This window comes from Juglans regia, chromosome 13 (assembly GCF_001411555.2).
Source record: "Juglans regia cultivar Chandler chromosome 13, Walnut 2.0, whole genome shotgun sequence".
Lineage (NCBI taxonomy): Eukaryota > Viridiplantae > Streptophyta > Magnoliopsida > Fagales > Juglandaceae > Juglans > Juglans regia.
In genome coordinates this window covers 7,534,962-7,556,699 of record NC_049913.1, presented here as the reverse complement: position 1 = coordinate 7,556,699, position 21,738 = coordinate 7,534,962, and the positions used below count along the sequence as shown (strand labels likewise).

The window sequence follows — 21,738 nt, the reverse complement described above, 5'->3', positions numbered from 1 at the left end:
TATATCTTGCCTTATTATTATTATTAACTTTACAACGTGATAATTTTTATGTTTATTAATTTGTAAAATTATTTTTATGAAATTCTTCCTATTAAAATATTTTTCTTATTTTTTTGTTTTATAAATATTTCCCTTTACTCTTTTTATTAATTTGCATGCATGCCTACAAACTTGTAAAGTTCTTCTAAATGCACCCCTTTAAAGATAAATTTATAATCGAAATTATATAATTATATACATAATGAAAAATTCTATATTCAAATCTACTTATAAAATAAAGTTAGATTTAGATAGTAAGTTGAGATGAGATAAATTAAGATGAAAATTAAAAGTTGAATAAAATATTATTATAATATTATTTTTTAATATTATTATTATTTTAGAATTTGAAAAATATGAATTGTTTATTGTATTTTATGTAAGAATTTATGAAAATTATAATAATATTTAAAATTATTATTTAAATAATGTAGATAACATGTTTTATACGCCAATTTGAAAATATAATAATTCTATATAAAACAAGTAGCTTGGAATATGGTTGGTAAGAAAGACTCTGTTCGCATAATCGACAGCAAGACCATTGATTGGTATTATTAAGGTGTATGTACGAAACCGGTGGAGTGTCACAGAAGGACAATGACTTTGTAACCACTCATTGGCAGAGATAGGGAGGAATAGAAGAATAAGAAAGACTTCTTCAATCTTAGCCCCAAAGATAAGGGACAGAGATTGAGAAATGTAATGTGAGGCGTTGATATCCAAACATCAACCAGAGAATTAATAATTCTAGGAGTTTGTAGCATGAGTAGTATAACAGCCATTTTGAATCATCTTGACCTTTTACGTTAAGTGCGAGCTTGCAAATAGATTTTTCTTTTCAGCATATTTCTCAACATATATTCCCTTGTAACTCAAAACTGTTAACCCTGGCCAATTATCCAGTCTTTAGTAGGGGGTTTCTCACATTCTTACATGTGTATGACATTCAGAGAATGGTAAATGATAGAAATTGGAACCTTCAAAATCTACTCAGACAAGGAAGGAAATTAATTTCACATTCATCCCAATGATAAACAACAAGAATAAAACTTCATTATCTTATCAACTGTTATTGACAAAGGTATCCAAATTTTTAAACGTCCATATTTAAAACAACTAACTTTAGTTAAATAGCATGTCAAAACTGTGATTTCTCAGTTCGTTATAGTAGCAGCTTGCTCCAAAAGGGGTTGATCCTCGATTAATGCCTCCCAATCCAGTTTCCTCAGCATTTTGAACCTCTCATTCAATGTCACAAACCCAGCTTCGGGAGCAACAACACCAGAGGTTTCGGCTCTATGGAGTAAAAGCACACTGGCACCCATATCTGGGCCGTGGAGTTTTCCTGTTAGCAACACTCGGAGAGGCATGAAGAGTGATTTCCCCTGCAAGGAGGATGAAAATAACAGATATTCAGTTCATGGATCAGATATTGTAGGAGAATAGTTGTATCACCCTATATGATTAACGACCACCTTGCGCTTCAGAGATTTCCCAAAGTTCTTCACCCACTTCTGCCAGCCAGCATGGCCTTCTTCAAGAGCACCGAGGATTTCACCACTGTCATAGGCAGCTAAGAGGGAGGCTGAAAATTCAGAAAGTTTATCTTCCAACACAGGTTTGGCCTCAGAACTACAGAGAGCAAAAGAAGACGTAGTTATATATGGTTGTATTCTTTTTTTTTTTTGCTTTTTTTTTTTTCAAGCATTTTTTATTTATTGAAGTAAAAATCCAGGCAAAATAATGCATATGCATAGATCACAGAATGCATACTCAACGATGACAATAACGTAGAATCTATCAGGCCAAAAAATGATTCCAGATGATGACATAAACCAACAGGTTTAAGTACAAATATTACCTCTTTAAAGTAGCATGTAAAGGATAAGATAGCAAGTTGGAGATTGCTTTATCTGAATCCGTTATCAGATCAATCCCATCCTTGAGCAGCTCAATTGCCTCCTGTCATAGTAAATTGGGATGAGTAGCATGCTTGCTTTGCTTGATTATATCAAATCATAGAACCAAAATGAAGTTAATGTTCTACACTAACTATCACACAGTCACACTCCCTCTACTCTGGCAGAACCACATAATCCCATGCCTAATTTAAAGAACAGGATAATTTACAACAATGCCAAGGAACACAAAATCACCTCACATTTAAAACAGGCAAAAGAGAGGCTCTAACTGGAGTTTTTTATACTGATTTGATGAGATTAAAAGATTTTAATACTAAAGAGTCTTACTTGGATAAATGCCCCCTCTGACTCTGTTAGGATACCTGTGCTTTTCCAGCGCTCAGCAATAAGTTTGGCAAACTCCTCTGATGGAAGTGCTCTTAAATGCTGACCATTCATCCACCTTTTTGGTGAAGACAAGTGTTAAAGGAGAACCAACTAGGAAGCTACAATACATTATAATACTTTGTATACATTCCAAGCTTCCAATTTCTCCACAATTTAGAGATAGTCTCACTCATTTAAAAGTATCACAAACCATCTTTCTTAAACGATAGACGGCCTAAATTCTCGTGAAATGATTGACAGCAAATCAGGAAAATCAAAAGTGGAACTTTGGAATATTAAACAACATGACAGCACCAGAACATGTAAAAAATCATGCCATTGCATAACTTTGTCCAATCAACATGTCAAAGTTGAAGGGAATGCCTGCCAAAAGTAACAAAAGAATGGTGTTTCTAAGCATATAGTTGTTGAAAGCCATAATTACCTTAACTTTGTAGAATCAAAAATAGCACCGCTTTTGTTAACACGACCAATAGAGAATTTTTCAACTGTGAATCACGTGTAAATACACTGGTAAGAAATTGGTCAAATGAAAAACAAAATTAAGAAGAATATAATTAGAGTTTAGACAATTGTTCCCGTGGGAAGAGAAAGAAAGGAAGAGAGATTATTCAAAACAAATCACTAACCAAGTTGCTCAAGGGTGAAAAATTCATTTTCGGTGCCATCGCCCCAGCCTAAAAGTGCCAAATAGTTCACCATTGCCTGGGGTAGATACCCCATCTCCCTGAACTGATAGATGGTGGAATAGTTGAAAATATTGTTCCTTATTAAAAGAAAGGTTAACAAAAAAAAAAACTAATAACCATGAAAAAGGAGAGCGCAATAACACCTTAAACTGTAACTTCGAAATGTTTTTTTACATATAAATAGGCCGTAATGATAAACTACCTGACCCACAGAAGTAGCACCATGGCGTTTTGACAGTTTACTCCGATCAGGTGCAAGAATTAAGGAAACATGTGCAAAGTAAGGCATGGGGAATCCCAGAGCCTGTGATATAATCATGTATGGATGCCACAATTAGCTTATCTCTATTGCAGAAAGATGACAACTGCCTAAAAGCAGGGATAAAAACTTTCAGGTTTTTAACCTTACCTTATATATCAGTGCCTGCCTTAAAGTGTTTGGTAAATGCTCTTCTGCCCTGAATATGCAAGGTAAAGAGATGACTTAACACAAGAATTCCAAGAAAGGGGGAGGGATGGTGCGGGGGGGAATTAAAAACCAGTGGAGGTCAACTTGCTATGTTTAGAGATTGGCTCATAGCATAATCCTCTTAATTGTAAGAAGGTTGGACTTCTTACCTTATAACATGTGATATAGCCATTGTCGCATCGTCAACTGTCACGCAAAAATTGTAAACAGGTTGTCCATTGCTTCTCATTATGACAAAATCTCCAAGTGTATCCAAGTTCCAACTAACCTTCATGACACTATCAAACAAAGTTAACATCCTTTTTGGCTTGCAATGTTTAGATGTACAGTGTTATTAGCTACATTAATAAATTATTTACTTAAATGCGGTGACAGGCACAATCCACCATTTACCTGGGTGAAAACAAAATAGCTTTTGATTTAGCGCAAATGTGTATAAAGTAACCATAAGTCGCTTAAAATTGCCTCTATGAAACCTATTGCCACTGATCTAAGGGAGGAACCACCATTGAGGCAAAACTCTATCTTATGATATGAAAAAGCCCAAGAAAAATGCAAATATGGATGTAAGAAGACTACAGTGACAGAAATGATACGTAGTAATGAGAGGAACTAACTTCGCCTCGAATAAGGTCATTGATTTTCAAACTCCCTTCCTTTGGCACACGAAATCGATATGTATAAGGGGTTCCCTTTGCTAGCTCTTCTTGTACTTCTCCATCGGTCGCACTTGCCCATTTTCCAGTGTATACTGGAGGCAGCTGCTTTAATTTTGCAATCTCCTTCATCTTTTCCAATTCCTAACGATAATAAATATTATTTATTATTAATAATAAATCTGATAAGTACATATAAGTAGAACACATAAGTTCTGCAAAATACTAATGAGGAAAACACATACACACCCAAGACTCATAAGGTACTCGGAAGATAGTCTAGGATGCAAAAAGCTACTAGTTTTGCCGAATAGAGCGTGGCATTCCAGGGTAATAGTGAAATATCAACAATACGCTTTAAAAGTATATGGAAGAGGACTACCTCGTTAGAACAAAAGCAGCGATAAACCTGGCCAGATTCTAAAAGTTTCTCAGCAGATTGCTTGTACAGAGAGTTTCTTTCAGATTGCCGATACGGGCCATAGTCTCCACCAACACCAGGACCTAGAAATATGTGTATAATACACGGTGTCATTACTAAAAGTTGATATCTTTCTCAAGCAATACCTAATAAAAAGCAGGAATTGAACCGCACCTTCGTCCCAATCAAGCCCAAGCCAAGAGAGATCTCGCAACACTGCTTCCTCAGATTCCTTAGTGGACCTCTCCAAGTCAGTATCTTCAATTCTCAAAATGAATTTTCCACCTTTGGACCTGGCGAAAAGGTAATTGAAGAGAGCAGTTCGAGCTCCACCGACGTGAAGGTTGCCAGTGGGCGAAGGAGCGAAACGCACTCGGACTCGTCCTTCTTCTTCTGCATCCGTCCCAGTCTTCTTAGCAGTGGCGGAGATGGAAAAACTCCGCCGCCTCCGGAAATACAGAGACGATTGAAGCCAAATCGCCATTGGAGGGGCAGCCTCCGGGATCGCCCTAATCCTCATCTTCATCCAAGGCCACGAAGAACCTACCAGCGCCGTCGCCATTTCTGTTCCGTGCACCTACCCCACCTGATCCTATCCTCTCTGTAATTGAAGGGAATTGTACTTGTATTCTTACCGTCCACGGTTCGGCTTTTCACCGTTAGCTACACTCAACGGCTGTCCCCGACTCCCCGCCCGTTATCGCTCAAGTGTCCTCCCTTGGGTCCCGCACAACTGCGTTTTTCAATTATATTTGTCAAATTATTACAATTTTAAATTTATATAAATAACTACAAATCTTCAAATTATATTTAAGAGTTTTGTTTCACATTATACGTCCAACATTTATAATTTTTTCCATAGAGTATGAAAGTATTTTTTATAAAATATATAGGTATTTTTTTATAAAATATAAGATGTGAAATAATAAATAGTAACTGATATAAATAATTTTTTTATATTTAATAGACGTTATCAACTATATTATGTGTATATAAATTACAAAAAATATATTCATAATTTAATATGGATGACATTATTGATATGATATGATTTAATTTATAGAAAAAAATTTAAATTTAAATATTATAAACTAAATCATATTACATCTATAATAGTATTAGTATTGACCTAGCCAAATGTTAATCTTTAGTCAAATTTTAGTTAATTTTTATTAAAGTGGTCTACATTAGAGTAGTCAAAATTTTAAAATTTCACTTTTGAGTTACAGTAAAGTCATTCATTTCTCTAAATTTAGTCAGCTATTGTTTATCTCCAAAATAATATTTTACTATAAATTATTTTTGTTTGCTTCACAAAATCGTAAATGTGAATGTTGAATAGAATAAATATTGATAAAAATTATATATGTGATTGTTGGGTGTGAGAATAGTTGAGTAAAATGTATTTGTTAGATAATTAGGTTGAGGAAAAAAATAATAGGAAAATAATAATTTTAAGTAAAAATTAAATTATTAATTAGTATATAAAGTGTATTTGTAAATTATAAAAAAAATTAAAAAAGGTATTATTAAAATATTTAATATTATACTATTATTTTAATTTTGAGATGAATATAATTTTTTCAATAACTTTGACTTAAAACCTCAACTTTTTAACTGCCAACGCTTTAACGTGGATAATATACTTTTCACACATATTTATGAATAGAATAATTTTATAAATTATGACAATACATTAATTTTAAACAGAATATTTTTCATATCAAACTTTATTATATTTAATCATATAAATTTAGTCTATCTTAAGCGATCTTCATTCAAATAATTAATATAAAAATCGTTTAATTTATGTGATATTAGTGTGATTAGCTAAAAAAAAAAGAAAAAAAAAAGGTGTGATTAAAGATAACATCTTCAAAGCAGAGAATAACATTGATCTTATTTCATAACCCCATTTCAGTTATGTTTGGAACTGAATTGTTTTCAAACTACTTTATTATTATTTATAAATGGTTTATTACTATTTACAAATAGCTTATTATTATTTATTATTATTCACAGATAATTTATATACTTTTAACATCCAAACAAAACTTAAAAAGACAAACTAATCATTGATGACATCTATTACTTTTTAATTTTTTATAAAAAGTTAAACATATCTTAAATTATTTTATATATTCGAACACATCTCAATGTAATGGTAGAACTATCAATCTTTTATAGGGGAGTCTAACTTTTTAACCGTGTGACACATTTATATAAAATAGAAAGAGATTAAAAAATAATAAAAATATAACTATATATAAAAGTAGATCTTGATAATTTGCTTCATACACGTAGAAATGAAATTCTAAAAATGGAATTTGATACACGTTTCATATTTTTTACGATAATGTTTCATGAAATAACATTCATTTATTATTATTATTGTAATAACATATTTAGAATTTATTTATTCCTATAAACTATCAAATGATTTTTTAGAAGGTCATCTTTCATTTTAATATGTAAGTTAGTTTATCAAATTTTATGTACAATCTAAATATTTTCGTATCACATAAATATATAATGTTATAATTGAGACTTTAAATAAATTTTTTTCTTGTTCAATGAAGTATAAATAATAAAATATCTCAACTATTTTTCATATAGACCATCAACTTTAAAAACTTTTCTTGTATTTTTATTTTAGATTTCATATTAAGAAGATTAATATTATATAACAAAAAACTTTAGAATCCATATTAATAAGTTTATTATTTTTCTTAAATTTAATTTTAATTTAATTTTGGCGAAGCTACATATTTAAAAATAGATATTATATAGAAATTATAAAAAAATTTGAGATTATATGAAAAAAATTAGAGAGACATTTTTAGATATATTGAAATTTTTTTAAAAAAATAGAAAGCATATGTAATTATAAAATTTTTGAAGGGTCATTTTCTATATTTATAGAATTACGTATAAAATGTAGGGAGCATTTTAAATTTTTAAAAAAATTTGGGAGGGCCATCGTGATTCTGCCACTATCTCAATATTATCTATAAAATATTATTATTTATAAATCAATATAAATCATTGAAATCATCAACATCCAAATCGAGAGTAAATGAAACGCAAATTAGTAAGGACACAAACACTGGCTTGCTTAGGGCAGGTTTGGAGTCAAAAATAAAACATAAAATTTTCATCTCATTTCATTTTATCATTACACATTTTTCAAATCTACATACAAAATATAATAAACAATTTAACTTTTTCAAATTCCAATACACATTTTTCAAATTTTAAAACAATAATAATATTAAAACTTAATATTTTAAACTTCAAAACAAAACATAAAATTCTCATCTCCCGAGCACAAAGCGACTGCCGTTTACACTTCGATTTGCACTTTGTGTAATTGTGTTTGGGCTGGCCTTGGAAAACACAGAGAGAGTTGAGAAGCGATGAGCTCCACCGCAATTCGAGCTCCTTCCTTTACGCTCTTCAGCTCTCTATCCAAACCCCCAAACCTCAGAAACTTGAAAAGTCCATCGCTTGGACCTGCGAGATGCGTCTTAGTGACTATGAGCAGCAGAGGCAAGAACCGGAAGCCGTTGCAGAAGGGGAGGAACCCCAGCATCGAAGCAATTCAAACGGTGCAGGCCTTGAAGCGAGCCCAGAAAGATCAGCATACGCTGGACCGAGTGTTTCATTCCAATTTCAAGCGCCTACTCAAGCTCGATATGATGGCCGTTCTTCGCGAACTTCTCCGCCAGAACCAATGCCTCTTGGCCCTCAAGGTTACCCATTTTCCCTTTTTCTATTACTCGTACTAGGAGTTTAGCTCAATTCCCTAACTTTCTAACCCCGATTGTTATGGTTTATAATCTACCAACTGCTAAGATTTGTGCCATTGCCTTTACCTAGGTTTTCGAAGATATTCGGAGGGAATTCTGGTACAAGCCTCAAGTCTCAGTTTATGCTGATATGGTTACCGTATTGGCTAGCAATGGATTGGTTGAACATGTTGAACTACTCATTCAATCATATTTGAAAATAGAAGCTGGCGACTTAGGGCCCGAGATCGAGGGCTTTAATACTCTCTTCAAAGCCTTGTTAAGTAGTAATAACACCAAGCTTGCAATGGAGTGCTACTGCCTGATGAAACAAGTTGGATGTGAACCAGATAAGTCATCCTTTAAGATACTCATAACTGGCTTAGAGTCAAAGGGAGAAACAGGTCCTTCGGTTATAATAAGGCAAGACGCTCAAATGTACTTCGGCGAATCTCTGGAGTTTCTGGACGATGAGGAAGAGATGATGGTGAGCAAATGATTGAGTTAAATGCCTTGTTTGCATGCTAACCAATTGTAATTTGCATGGTAGAATGAGTGGCCATCATTTTACTTCGACTGAAACAAAACCAATTGCAGTTTGAAAAAAAATAGTACCCATTTTGACGATGATTCTAACCATCTTATTTATCAGAAATTGATTCTAGCTATTTTACGTGTGTGGTATATGGCTATCATGTTGTCTTATTAGTTTCATGGCTAATGAAAGAGACGATAAATTCCCTTATTCCATTCGTTGCCATCAGGGTTAGAAAAGTTTCAAGCTGGTAGCTTAAGTTGCCCCGTTTAGGGTGTTTCAAAATGAATTTATTACATCATGAAAACCTCACAACTGCACGATTTAGATAGAAAAAAATGGAATTGCATTTGTCACTGAGCAACGATGTTGCAGGAGAGAACTTTTGTCTGTCATCCAGTTTTATAACTGTGTTTGATTGTCTTCTATTTTCTCTTTTTGTCGGTTCTTTCTTGTAGACACAACAAGTACTGAGTGAATCACTTCCAAAGACAACCTAAGTCGTAAAGCGAGGATTGCTTGTCTAAGCCAGGATAAGTATAAACACGGTTACTTTCTAATAATTGCACATTCAATCTACAATGATGATTTCTGTCAAGACATTATAAAGAGACAAAAATGGGGGACCCTGTTTTCCACAAATTTTCAACTTTGTTTTACAACTGTCTACCCAATTCTTGACCATGAACTCAACCTGGTGGGATAGCTGGGAATTTAGAGGGAAAAGAGAATAGAGATGCATGTGACCAGCTGCAAACATGTGGTTACATCCTCAATACTTATGAACTCATGATTAAAGACTTCAAAAGCTTCAGGTTGCAAGCCACATTCCAGAAATGAAGCAATGAAGTCTTCCAACTTCCAAATTTGAGTTCAGAAGCTTCTATTACTAGAATTGTTTCCCTTCAAATGTCTGACCGAACTGCCAGTTTGGTGGAGCAACATTATAAGATGCTAGTGTTCTTCCGCTACTGGCGGTCACCTCAAAAGATATAGGCTGCCCCTTGAGATTCACATTGCATTGCCAGTTTTGTCCCCAATTTCTTCCCATAGGTATCCATCCTGTTTTTGATCCTTTCACTTTCACAGCTACCACTTCACCATCCAAACCCACGTTGGCAATTAGAACTTGAAAGAAGCGTGAATCCCCCTGTAGATTGAATCTCAGTCCACCACTTCTTTCACACTTCACCCTACATAAAATTTGGCATAACAATGTTTCCCTTAATCTAGAAAACAGAAACTACCACAGCGAGAATTCTACTTTTAACTTGCCTAAAAAAAATAATAATAAATAAACTACTTTTAACTTTGATATGTTACCTCCTGTACTGCACTGGAACAATATCAGCTCTTCTCTCAGCAATTTCAGCAAATGCGGCCTCTGACATCTCAAAGTGTTCTTTGGGGAAATTGCACCAGCCACCATAATCGGCTGCCAGTCCATTGTTCGGAGGGCAGAAATCTGTGGCAGTGAGAATAATGGATGGACTCCCTTGCAGGCACCACAATATGTGGTCAACACATCTCACCTCGTAACAAGCTCCACAAGTGCTTCCCCTGTTGAACAAAATGGTGCTTAAGCCAGCACTGTACTTCCCATAGCTAATCTTGTGGAGGTCTCCATAGCCACAAGCCCCTTCTGCAACGTCGTTAAATGGTAAACCCTTGATGGCTTTACTACTAAAGTTTTGAGTATTTTGTAAATGTGCAGCATCATTAAGTAGCAAAGACGGCAACTTGACAACTTCTAGACTACAGGCAAGAAAAAAAAATTTACCTGTAATGATTGACCCATCTGTTTCTTTGGAGTATGTTGCAGTGGCAGTCTTCCATTCTTCATCCTCGGCGCCATTAATCTCGCATGATATCAGTAGAACCAAGAAGAAAACTGCGGCTCGAAGCGCATCCATTTACACTACTAAGATTTGAGGCCAAGGGTACCTCTGTTTTCTTTTTGTTGCTTTTGGGGCTTGTAGCCGAACCGAGGGGTAAAGAAAGCGCGCCTTTTGTTTGGTAGAGAATGACCTTAATCTCCTTGGTGCGGTGCAGTGAAGGATTGCTGATGGCGGATTAGAAACCTTGAAAAAGTGATAACTTTGACAAAGAGCTAACTAATACAGAGTTCACATTGTGGAAACTTCAGCAGGGCGAAAACGAAGGGATTCTTGTTGGTCTATAATACAAACGAGGGATATGCTTTATGAACTCTCTTTCTTGTATCTTTTGTTCTTTTCAGCGGCGAAGGGAGACTTGAAAATGCTTGCGTTCGGCTACACTAGGAACTAGGAAGGAAAGGGTTTGTGGATTTCTTACAGCGGCAGACAGTGGTAGCAGAAAAGCCTTAAGAATGAGTAATTAAAAAGAAAAATTTTATATATAAACTTCACGATTCATTTAAAAATATATTATTTTAATTTTTTATTGATATGATAAAAATAATTTTTAAAAATAATAAAAATATAAAATAATATATTTTTTATATTTTACTGCTGAATTAAAAATCGAGATTATTTTTTTTCTCGGGTTTGGAACCACTTCTATGCAATCGATGTGGTTTTGGTCTTGGCTCTCCTTTTGAGAAGAAAACCGAAGGGAGACCCTACGCGGAAAGAAGGGCTCCGATTCATAACACTTCGGTTCCTTTTTTAGAAGAAACTCTGCTTTGGGATTCGGCCAAAAAACAAGGGTTCCGATTTGGGAAATTGACAGCCTGATCCCAAGTTCATAATGGTGTTGCCTTTTCTTAAGCTAACAAAGTTTCTATGGGCTTCGAAGAGTGAACTTGTCCTTTGGACCTGCCCAAAAATAAAGTTGCTTTATGTATTTATAAATAATAATGAGTTAAAAGATAATAAAATTTATTTAAAATAAATTTAAATATTAAAATAAATTTAGATATATTTATAAAAAAATTAAAAAAAATTATAAATCTCACTATTAAAAAAATATTGAATTGAAAAAAATTATAAATTTTGTGTAAAGAAATTTTTAATTGAAATAAATTTAATAATTTGAGAGTTAAGTATTTAAATGTTAAATTTAACTTAAAATTAAATTGAACTAAATTAAACTCAAATGAGTTTAACAACTAGACTTGAACCTCATCACATGCAATATAGGAAATTGTTGACAAAATTTATTTGATGAACAGTTGTGTAAGCATATGCTATTAATTAATGGTAGCTAATTTGATGAAAATCTTAATGATATGAACTTGCGGGAATGAAATCCTTTAAACCCACAGTCAATTTGAAAGGCTCACCTTAGTTCCTATTATTCTCTCTCTCCTCAAAAGGATTCGATCTCGATTAGTTCCTATTATTCTCTCTCTCCTCAAAAGGATTCGATCTCGAATCTCTACCTTGATTCCCATCACCTAGTTTCTTCACCTCAGGTATGGGATGAAGTCTTGGAAGGGGAATATTAACGTATGCTAATACAGATCCATATAAAAGGAAGGTTGATTTATCCCAAATATATTTATTTGGCCATTTAACAATTCCTACCAGTAGAGCTGGTCCATATTTCATAACTCTGCATAAACAGAGCCATGTCTAAAAATTGAAACAAAGAAACCATTGACATTTGACATCTCCTACCATTACAAACCAAAAAAAAATGTTGCTCGTTGTTTGCCCAAAAAAGATGTGCACAAACACGAATCTCAAATGGAGAAAAATCCAAAAGGGAGGGAATTTATGAAACAAAATTTTGTATGACTTTAAATTTTGCTTGATATATATATGCAAACTTGGTAGTAATCATACTATGATGTCTTTTAAAGAGACAATGCAGCTGACTGGGGTATTGATGCCTTTATTTCTTATGACGATGGAACTGCACCCATTTCTGCTGTCGTTACTGCTGCTGCTCTTATCAAAGTGATATACATTGTATGTCCCCTGATCCAGTGTTCCTTCCCTGTAAACAAACACACTTTCATCCTCTTCCATACGACGCCACTTCCTCTTATGATCATGTACCGAGTGGAAAGGCATTCCCCTTCAAAAAATAAAATTAAGAAAGTAAATTCAGGGGCTATCACTCCATGCCATCGTTCAAAAACATGGCATTAATTTCGAGGAAATAAATGGTTCAAGTAAAAATGTTTCCTTTTCTAAGCCCCCCCATTAGCAACATACTCCAAACTTCAAATGGAAACTAATAAAATTTTGAACTAACTTGGTATTAGTATTCCTTAATATTCGGAACTCTAAGGTTATGTTTGGGTACTAAACATTCCTCAACACATTCTAAGTATTCTCGTACTTTTGAAAATACTTCACATACCAAACAACTTAAAATACTCTCAATGGGACCCACAAACCCATTTCAATCTCTACTCATAACTATTCACAAACATTCTATAATACTTATCACTATTACATATAAATAAAAAATAAAATCGCTATAATATATAAATAAAAAATAAAATCGCTATAATATATAAATAAAAAATATTTATCACTATTATATATAAATAAAAAATAAAATCGCTATAATATATAAATAAAAAATAAAATCACTATAATATTTATAACTATTAAATATAAATAAAAAATAAAATCATTATAATATATGAATAAAAAATAAAATCACTATAATATTTATCACTATTAAATATAAATAAAAAATAAAATCACTATAATATATAAATAAAAAATAAAATCACAATAATAAAATAACTATAATATATAAATAAAAACTATTTATCACTATAATATATAAATAAAAAATAAAATCGCTATAATATATAAATAAAAAATAAAATCACTATAATATATAAATAAAAAATAAAATCACTATTATATATAAATAAAAAATAAAATCACTATTATATATAAATAAAAAATAAAATACTATAATATTTATCACTATTATATATAAATTAAAAATAAAATCACTATAATATATAAATAAAAAATAACATTACTATAATATTTATCACTATTATATATATATAAATAAAATCATTATAATATTTATCACTATTATATATAAATTAAAAATAAAATCATTATAATATTTATCATTATTATATATAAATTAAAAATAAAATCATTATAATATTTATCATTATTATATATAAAAGTAAAATAAAATCGCTACAATATTTATTAATATTAAAAAATCACTATAATAAAATCATTATAATATTTATTATTAAAAATCAAATCACTATAATATTTATGGGACCCACATATTTTTTAACTACCTACTCAAAAGTCAACAACTCAACATACTTCACACATACAAACAACTCAAAATGCTCTCAATGAGACCTGCAAATTCATTCCAATCTCTATTCATAACTATTCACAAATATTCTCAAGACTTCTCAACACTTTTCAACACCCAAACGTACCCTAAGATTTAAAATGAGAGAGGCGTAGACACATAATATGGAACACATTTGACTTTTTCCAATACAAAATGTGGGGTTGAAACATGAGGTAAAAGAATAAATTCACATATTTTTAAATGGTGTTTAAGATCGTAAGGCTTATATATAGAATTTTTTATCAAATATACATCAAGGTCCTATGACTTACCCAATGCATATGTGAGTGAAATCCAACTACAAAATTTGATTCGCACGGTACAAAAGTTTGAATTGAATAGAAAGCGGGTTAAAGAATGCTAAAAGCATGGTTCCAATACAAAAGTTTGTTGCGGTAAAATAAAGCGTTGAAACGTGCGCATAAAAACAAACAGGCGAAGAGCAAAGTCAGGAATGACATAAAAACCAAAACAAGGCATATTAAAGATCGTGTATGAAAAGAAAATAAAGCAGAAGTAAACAAATCCATACTCAAATTAAAGAAAACAAGAAAGCCAAAAAAGCAAAGAGAGAATCAACAAGAAAGGACCGGTACCTGATATGGAAGAGATCGGAGATGTCAGACAGGTCGATGTAGAAGTTAACGGCGTCAAGGAAGGCCCTGTAGGTGTAGATGTGGAGGCCGTCGATCCTCGGGTAGGGAAGCCTCGGCTTCGGCGGCGCCTCGGCAGGACTCAAACCCGAAGATGAATTGCTACGCCAGCTGCCTCCCGCCGTGTAGAGGTACTCCTTCCAAGGAATGGCGGCGTTGGGAGTGGAGGGAGGAAGGCCGACGAAGCCGAGTGTGGCCATGATTGGCTCGAGCTCCTCGTGGGTCATGATGGGCTTGAAGGTCCTAGTAAACCACATGGCCAGCTTCCTCATACACAGTTTCATGTACTCGATCTCTCTCACTCTCTCTCTCTCCATCTCTCTCTCTGCTCGGGGGGAGAGCGAGGGATTCGATTCGAGTGCGGGATTTTTGGAGGGGGGGAGTCGTTCCTCACTTTGACATCCAACTTTCTCCTAATTACTGCGAAACCCTATAAGATTCGGATTTTAATGGAGCGGAGCGGACGTTTTGGCCCCTTAACAGCTGCGTGACACGTAGGCTACGTTTGAAGCATGAAATCGGTTAGCTCATTTGAATTGAGTTGAAATTTAAGTTTAGCCTAAGATTCAAATATACAATTTTTAAGTCATTAAATATCATTTAACTCAATACATTTTTATACGTAGGGTCTATAATTTTTTTCAACTCAATACATCTTTATACGCAGAACATACAACATTTTTCAAATTTTTATAAATATATCTAAACTCATTTTAAAGAAATATTCTAACTACAAAGAGATTACACAAAACAATCCTATAAACCGATGTGACTTGATGTGGTTCGTCAGATTATAAAATTACTTTTGTTAGAAAGTAAATATAATGGATAAGATAAAATCACATATTAATTTATGAGATTATTTTTGTGTAATTCTTTTGTAGATTTAACAGTACTACTTATCTTAACATTCAAATATATCTAAACTCATTTTAGACGGATTATATAAAATTCATTTTACCATATCAATTTATTACTATTTATAAAGAATTCGACTCATCTAAGTTAAATTTAACATCTAAACACAACTTATAAACGTGTAATATTTGGATTTTCGTGAAAGATTTTGTGGTGTTTAAGGCTTTGTTTGTTTTGAAAAAACATCTCATCTCATTTTATTTAATCATTACAACTTTTCAAACTTTCAATATAAAATAAAATAAACAATTTAACTTTTTCAAATCTCAAAATAAAAATAATATTAAAAAATATACTCTAACAATATTTTATTCAACTTTTTAACTTTAATCTCATCTCTAAAAATAAACGAGATCTAAATTACTAGTTAATCGAGGACCCCTGGGTTAAAAGGAACCCTAACTTGGGTCACAAGCAAAGCTGCTGATGACTAAATTCAAATCTCCCATATCATTGCTATTATCTCACAATATTAGGTAAGGTTTGCTTCGTGGAATGAGTTGTTGGCTTTTCAGGTTTGCTTCACAATTTATAATAAAATTTATGGATATTGAATATCTCATGTCAAAATTCTTATAGAAGTAAATTGCATTAGAATTATATTCGATTCACTTCTAATTCCATCGATTTAAATAAATGATGGTATTTTATATTAGATTCCCATCAATTTTACTATTTTTGGTTAAAAAAACTATCAACCCCATTTTGAATATAAATATAAAAATTTTGATTCATAAAATCTATTTTACATTAGGAAATATTTTATAAAAAAATATATTCTCAAATTAGAATATAATTTAATTTACAAAATAAATTTTAAAATTTAAATTTATCAATACTTACCAACGTGATATGCTTTACACAGAGAATAGAATAACTAATTTCTTTGTCCTGAATTTTATTCTGATAAAAAAATATTATATAATCATTTAAAAAAAATATCTATTATTTAAAAATTAATTTTTTTTATATATAAATTTCATATTTTATTTACTTTCCCATTTCCCCAAAACGATTACGGTTGTAAATATTTTACTCTTTACTCTCAGGCATCAATCGAAAGTCTCACCACGTCCCTCTTCCTCTTCATTGGTTCTCTCGTCTCTACTTCTACTGGAACAGAGAAAAAAAGAAAAAAAAGAAAAAATGGAGCTCAGTTGCAGAGCAATCGTTTACTGCTGCTACTTCGCTTGTCTACTATTATTCATCTCATCGCCAAAAGCAACAGCCGAGGAAGACCCATCATCGGTTGTGTCGAGATTCCAGCAGTACCTTCAAATCAACACTGCCCAGCCTAGCCCCCACTACACTCAAGCAGCTGATTTCATCCTCTCCCAAGCCCAATCTCTTTCCCTCGAGACCCAGACCCTGGAGTTCGCCCAGGGCAAGCCTCTCATCCTCCTCAAGTGGCCGGGCTCTAATCCAGACCTCCCCTCTATCCTTCTCAACTCCCACACCGACGTCGTTCCGGTCGAGCAAGAGAAGTGGTCACACCATCCCTTCGGGGCCCACCTCGATCGGCTGGGAAATATCTACGCCAGAGGGTCTCAGGACATGAAGTGCGTTGGCATGCAGTACCTCGAGGCCATTCGCAAGTTGAAGGCTTCTGGGTTCAAGCCTCTTCGCTCCGTTTACCTGTCCTTTGTTCCGGACGAGGAGATTGGTGGCCATGATGGTGCCGAGAAGTTTGCGGATTCCGATGTTTTCAAGAATTTGAACGTGGGCATCGTAGTCGACGAAGGTAAATCACTACGGTTCGTTTTGAGATTGGGTTGTACAAGGTGTTTGTGTTCTGTACTCTGTTTATATTATTCATTAGTGGTTGTAACTTGTATTCGAAACAGGGTTGGCTTCGCCCAATGAGAACTACAGGACGTTTTATGCGGAAAGATGCCCATGGTGGCTGGTGATTAAGGCTACTGGGCAACCAGGCCACGGGGCAAAGTTGTATGACAACACTGCCATGGAGAATCTGTTGAAAAGCATTGAGAGTGTGAGGAGGTTCCGGGCTTCGCAGTTTGATTTGGTGAAGGCAGGTTTGAAGGCAGAGGGCGAAGTGGTATCAGTTAACATGGCATTTTTGAAGGCGGGAACGCCATCTCCAACCGTAAGTTAGGATTTATTTTGGAGCTTTTTTTTCATGAATTTTTGTCACTTTAATTTATAATCGATATATTGGCACTTTGATTTTACATTAAGTCATTTATGAGTACTCTTGTGGCTATTCCAATCAGTTTCATGAGAGTTTTGTATGGTCAAACAAATTGCTTGAGCCATAAGCCGAGACTGATTCGTGGATCCATCCTCCTGCCTGCTAGTGCTAGTAGGCAATTTCATTCACGAATATCCACTATGGTTGTTCACTCTACATGCATGACATCGCTTGTAATTGGTATTCGCTGCTAGCTTTGTCGAGTTGGGAGTTACACCCATAATTGCGTTTGTAATATACAATGGACCAGTGAATTGGTGACATCTCAGATGTACTTATGGATCAGAGGTGTTACATGAAGACCCAAGGACATGGCTTACTCTTGTTGTCGTCACAATGATATATATGTCCACAATTTAACACTTGCAAGTTTCTTCCTTCTTGCACATCAGGGTTTTGTCATGAATTTACAGCCATCTGAAGCAGAAGCAGGTTTTGATGTTCGAGTGCCACCAACTGCTGATCCAGAATCTTTGGAGAGACGGATTACTGAAGAATGGGCACCTGCTTCACGCAATATGACATTCCAGGTAGTAATCACCAGGCTAAAATTTTGCTTTTTTGAACCATATTAGCATAACAAGAAGGAGATCTTTCCTTGGTGATTACCGGGAAGCTTTAATAATTTCTCTATAAAGTTGTGGGAAGCCACGACCTTTTTTTAATAGTGAGCTTAAAATCTGTAAAACTAGGATACAGAGTGTTGTTAGTTACCATGCAATTAAGGGGAGAATTTACTTCAAAATAATGTGAATTGTGAAATAGGATAAGCTTCACAACAGCAGTTATGCTTAATCAAATAAGGTTTTTTCTCAGTTATGCTCAATCAACTAAGTGAAAAAGCATTTGGGTTGTGCATTTCAAATGTGAGACTATAACCAATAAATTTGAACTGCACTTAGTTGCTGGTTGTCTGTTGAATATTTGTACACAACGATATGATGTGTCTAGTATAGAAAAGAATATGATTAAGATGATCCATCAGGTCCACTGTAACTTGGGAAGTGCTATTTATTCATTTTTTGAAAGCATTGCGTTCATAGGAAGTACCGACAACCATGATTGTGGAAGTTCTATTACTTCATTAGGTCAGAGTAAAGTCAACTACTGTCTTATTGAGATCAGTATAATAATGGATGTGATGACTCAAGGAAAGCCCAAGTCGCATGTGCGTTTATACTCCAAAAATATTAGTCAAGATTACAATTGAAGCTTCTTGGAATCATTGTAAAGTCCAGTAGCAATGTGGGACTTGACACTTAAAATGCACTTCTATTATATTCGCGCCTCTATCATACTTCTTCTGTGGGACTTAGTGGGCATCGCACTGAGGGCCAATAATTTAGGAATGTTGGTTTTCTTGAGGGAAATGGAGTGCTCCTCTATTGTTATTATTGCTGTTGTGATTGCTATCATTATTTCTCTCCCATGCTAGTTTTCTGATGTATTTGTACCTTGGGCAGTTTAAGCAGAAGGTTTCTGTGCATGATAATTTTGGGAAGCCAGTCCTCACAGCAACAGACAGTTCTAACCCTTGGTGGGCCCTACTTGAAGAAGCTGTCAGAAAAGCTGGTGGAAAACTTGGTAGGCCAGAAATATTTCCTGCCTCAACAGATGCTCGCTACTTCCGGCAACAAGGCTTGCCGGCAATTGGCTTCTCACCTATGGCAAACACTCCTATTCTTCTCCATGATCATAATGAGGTGACTATGTTTTTTTGTTTTTTTAACTTTTTTAGATAAACAAATTCAATATCATTTCCAATCTTACTAATAAAATTCTTTTACCTATATAAGAAAAAAATTACTCACTTAAGGTTTGAGCAAAACCTTATTTCAAAGCTATCAAGAGAATAACTACAAAAGAAATGCCCTTTCTATACAGACCACTGTTATTTACATCCCAAAGATGGACAGCCTGCTTTTTCCACAACCAAAGTCTCTTTATCTGTTTAGGGAGTTCCTTAATATGCAGCCACTCCTTGTTAAGAACTTTAGCGCCGAATTTAGTAAGAAAGCCTGCAGCTCCATTAACCTCCTGATATACATGCCCAATTAACAACCAACTGTGACTCTGATTCAAGGTCCATCAATCTTAGCCGTAATAAAAAAAGAAATAAGCAATCACTCATAGATTTAACCTTTGACAAACTATTAGAACCAATTCCCTAACATCCTGAGGAGGCTGCAACAAAATTTCATCCTACATCCCTTATAATAATTCCACTGCCTCCACTCATCCCTGGATTTCCAACTACCGTCCACATTCAATTTTAGTCTACAATTAGCTGGCCTTATCCATTTCGTAATTTGCTATTAGGAGTAGCATACATTTGAATGAGGCTTAGCCAATAAAGCTTTATCTTCAAAACTATAACCTCCTTTGACTCCTTGCTATCTTCTGTTCTAGCTTTACACCTAAACCATAAACACCAACTGATAATAGATGGTAAAAGCCCCACCATAATACCCAACTGTGAAGATCTTCCAGCCCTTTGAAACCACGTGGACACTCGAGCCAACCAAGACTGGGTTGATAAAACTTGATACCCAGTATATCAGACAAAAAACTACCATACGTAAGAGGCATAAGTACCATTAAGTAGCACATTACCAAGAAAATCTTCCCCAGGTTCTTCGCAGTAGCTGCATTTGGATGCTAAAGAAATAAAACATTGCTGAATTCTAGCATCAAATGATAACCTTTGAAGAAACTTCTCTACTTGAAAGTAGAAAATTTCAGAGGAACATGTTTGAACCACACCCATTTACTCCGTGGAAGTCTGTTCATCATTTCTCACCAGCGCCAAGGAGATCCTGTTAAAATGAGCCGTCTTTTTAGCTGCTGTCCAGATTGGTGCATCTTTTTAGAAGTTAATTTCAGATGTTTAGACATCAATTGAGCTGTCAATTCCTCCCTAACACACGTGGAATGGTTGAGAATTCCTTGCGTTTGTTCAACATTTTTTTTGCTATAAACACATACTTGTTTAATAGATATTTGCACAGCCCATGAATCTTCCTATTCTATATGCTGTATGATCATCTCTGGAAATCATGACCTATTTTCTTGGTACCTAGAAGACATGACACATTATTACACTCTTCTATCAAGAAAGACAAACAAGATTCTTTTATTTGATTCTTTGGCTTGCTTCTTACTTGGATAACAGACATTTATTTTATTAAATGCTTTTCTGAAGTACTTTTGACCTGCCAAAGGACTGGTTTCTTAATGCTTGCTGCATCACAAATCAGACTTGAGTTTACATATTTCATTTTCAACATGCAACCCATTAGTCTGTAACTATTGTATTTTCCATCCTGTTGCAGTTTCTAAACCAAGATGAGTACTTGAAAGGAATTGATATCTATGTGTCAATAATCAAAGCTTATGCATCTTATGTTGAGCACACAAGAGAGGAAGGCTCCAGAGATGAGTTGTAAGGGAACAGGGGGATAATCCCCATCTCAAGACAAACATGCCTGATATCAGTTTCTGCCTCTTGTATAATGGGAGTTGAGTTCTCCCAGACTCCCAATGTTTATCAATAAGAACGGGAGCGGGGTGTTTGACTATCATCTATGCTCAAAAAGACTGATCAATAACATTGCTTGCTGTCACTGAATGGTTTGATAAATGGATCTAGTTTTGGGGTAAAATATCATCCTATCACTAGTCACTGGGTATTTTGTTTACAACCGCTTTTAGCATTCTTTACATTGACTGAAAACATATGCAGCATGAAACAAATCATTCTGTG

At 34.1% G+C, this 21,738-nt stretch overlaps 5 protein-coding genes and 1 long non-coding RNA gene across 6 annotated transcripts; 3 read left to right on the top strand and 3 right to left on the bottom strand.

Moving 5' to 3' along the window:
• Positions 1-1,069: 1,069 nt before the first annotated feature.
• Positions 1,070-5,256, bottom strand: LOC108997449 (glutamate--tRNA ligase, chloroplastic/mitochondrial). Its single transcript, XM_018973751.2, has 12 exons — positions 4,761-5,256; positions 4,548-4,669; positions 4,127-4,309; positions 3,659-3,777; positions 3,450-3,498; positions 3,243-3,344; positions 2,981-3,083; positions 2,776-2,839; positions 2,292-2,406; positions 1,904-2,004; positions 1,518-1,674; positions 1,070-1,427 (listed from the first exon to the last, which is right to left on the bottom strand). Exons 1-12 carry the CDS (start codon positions 5,146-5,148, stop codon positions 1,197-1,199), a joined length of 1,734 nt encoding a protein of 577 aa, XP_018829296.1. The 5' UTR covers positions 5,149-5,256; the 3' UTR covers positions 1,070-1,196.
• Positions 5,257-7,928: 2,672 nt separating this feature from the next.
• On the top strand, positions 7,929-9,474 carry LOC108997457 (protein THYLAKOID ASSEMBLY 8, chloroplastic-like). The gene is made up of 3 exons (XM_018973763.2): positions 7,929-8,338; positions 8,466-8,861; positions 9,368-9,474. The coding sequence occupies exons 1-3, from the start codon at positions 8,003-8,005 to the stop codon at positions 9,407-9,409; spliced, it is 774 nt and encodes a 257-aa protein (XP_018829308.1). The 5' UTR covers positions 7,929-8,002; the 3' UTR covers positions 9,410-9,474.
• Positions 9,475-9,780: 306 nt separating this feature from the next.
• Positions 9,781-10,846, bottom strand: LOC108997459 (expansin-A20-like). Its single transcript, XM_018973765.2, has 3 exons — positions 10,690-10,846; positions 10,233-10,551; positions 9,781-10,102 (listed from the first exon to the last, which is right to left on the bottom strand). The coding sequence occupies exons 1-3, from the start codon at positions 10,820-10,822 to the stop codon at positions 9,799-9,801; spliced, it is 756 nt and encodes a 251-aa protein (XP_018829310.1). The 5' UTR covers positions 10,823-10,846; the 3' UTR covers positions 9,781-9,798.
• LOC118344291 lies at positions 10,454-11,117 on the top strand. The gene is made up of 2 exons (XR_004798056.1): positions 10,454-10,569; positions 10,732-11,117. It is a non-coding gene; the product is annotated as an uncharacterized LOC118344291 (long non-coding RNA).
• Positions 11,118-12,397: 1,280 nt separating this feature from the next.
• LOC108997412 lies at positions 12,398-15,295 on the bottom strand. The gene is made up of 2 exons (XM_018973674.2): positions 14,789-15,295; positions 12,398-12,914 (listed from the first exon to the last, which is right to left on the bottom strand). The coding sequence occupies exons 1-2, from the start codon at positions 15,160-15,162 to the stop codon at positions 12,674-12,676; spliced, it is 615 nt and encodes a 204-aa protein (XP_018829219.1). The 5' UTR covers positions 15,163-15,295; the 3' UTR covers positions 12,398-12,673.
• A 1,516-nt stretch (positions 15,296-16,811) lies between these two features.
• LOC108997411 (aminoacylase-1) lies at positions 16,812-21,676 on the top strand. Its single transcript, XM_018973673.2, has 5 exons — positions 16,812-17,504; positions 17,608-17,870; positions 18,368-18,505; positions 19,439-19,678; positions 21,308-21,676. The coding sequence occupies exons 1-5, from the start codon at positions 16,910-16,912 to the stop codon at positions 21,419-21,421; spliced, it is 1,350 nt and encodes a 449-aa protein (XP_018829218.1). The 5' UTR covers positions 16,812-16,909; the 3' UTR covers positions 21,422-21,676.
• The last annotated feature ends 62 nt before the right edge of the window (positions 21,677-21,738 follow it).

What these genes read in the sequence shown, in the direction of transcription:
- LOC108997449 (XM_018973751.2), bottom strand. Translation starts at nt 5,148, where the DNA reads ATGGCGACGGCGCTGGTAGGTTCTTCGTGGCCTTGGATGAAGATGAGG. An exon ending in TTTGATTCTACAAAGTTAAG is followed by an intron (nt 2,407 to 2,775) that starts GTAATTATGGCT and finishes TTCACCAAAAAG; the next exon opens with GTGGATGAATGGTCAGCATT. An exon ending in GGAAATCTCTGAAGCGCAAG is followed by an intron (nt 1,428 to 1,517) that starts GTGGTCGTTAAT and finishes TCCTCCTTGCAG; the next exon opens with GGGAAATCACTCTTCATGCC.
- LOC108997457 (XM_018973763.2), top strand. Translation starts at nt 8,003, where the DNA reads ATGAGCTCCACCGCAATTCGAGCTCCTTCCTTTACGCTCTTCAGCTCT. An exon ending in AATGCCTCTTGGCCCTCAAG is followed by an intron (nt 8,339 to 8,465) that starts GTTACCCATTTT and finishes GCCTTTACCTAG; the next exon opens with GTTTTCGAAGATATTCGGAG. An exon ending in ACGATGAGGAAGAGATGATG is followed by an intron (nt 8,862 to 9,367) that starts GTGAGCAAATGA and finishes TCTTTCTTGTAG; the next exon opens with ACACAACAAGTACTGAGTGA.
- LOC108997459 (XM_018973765.2), bottom strand. Translation starts at nt 10,822, where the DNA reads ATGGATGCGCTTCGAGCCGCAGTTTTCTTCTTGGTTCTACTGATATCA. An exon ending in AGATGGGTCAATCATTACAG is followed by an intron (nt 10,552 to 10,689) that starts GTAAATTTTTTT and finishes ACGACGTTGCAG; the next exon opens with AAGGGGCTTGTGGCTATGGA. An exon ending in GTTCCAGTGCAGTACAGGAG is followed by an intron (nt 10,103 to 10,232) that starts GTAACATATCAA and finishes AATTTTATGTAG; the next exon opens with GGTGAAGTGTGAAAGAAGTG.
- LOC108997412 (XM_018973674.2), bottom strand. Translation starts at nt 15,162, where the DNA reads ATGGAGAGAGAGAGAGTGAGAGAGATCGAGTACATGAAACTGTGTATG. An exon ending in TCCGATCTCTTCCATATCAG is followed by an intron (nt 12,915 to 14,788) that starts GTACCGGTCCTT and finishes TATTTTTTGAAG; the next exon opens with GGGAATGCCTTTCCACTCGG.
- LOC108997411 (XM_018973673.2), top strand. Translation starts at nt 16,910, where the DNA reads ATGGAGCTCAGTTGCAGAGCAATCGTTTACTGCTGCTACTTCGCTTGT. An exon ending in GGGCATCGTAGTCGACGAAG is followed by an intron (nt 17,505 to 17,607) that starts GTAAATCACTAC and finishes TATTCGAAACAG; the next exon opens with GGTTGGCTTCGCCCAATGAG. An exon ending in CACGCAATATGACATTCCAG is followed by an intron (nt 18,506 to 19,438) that starts GTAGTAATCACC and finishes TACCTTGGGCAG; the next exon opens with TTTAAGCAGAAGGTTTCTGT.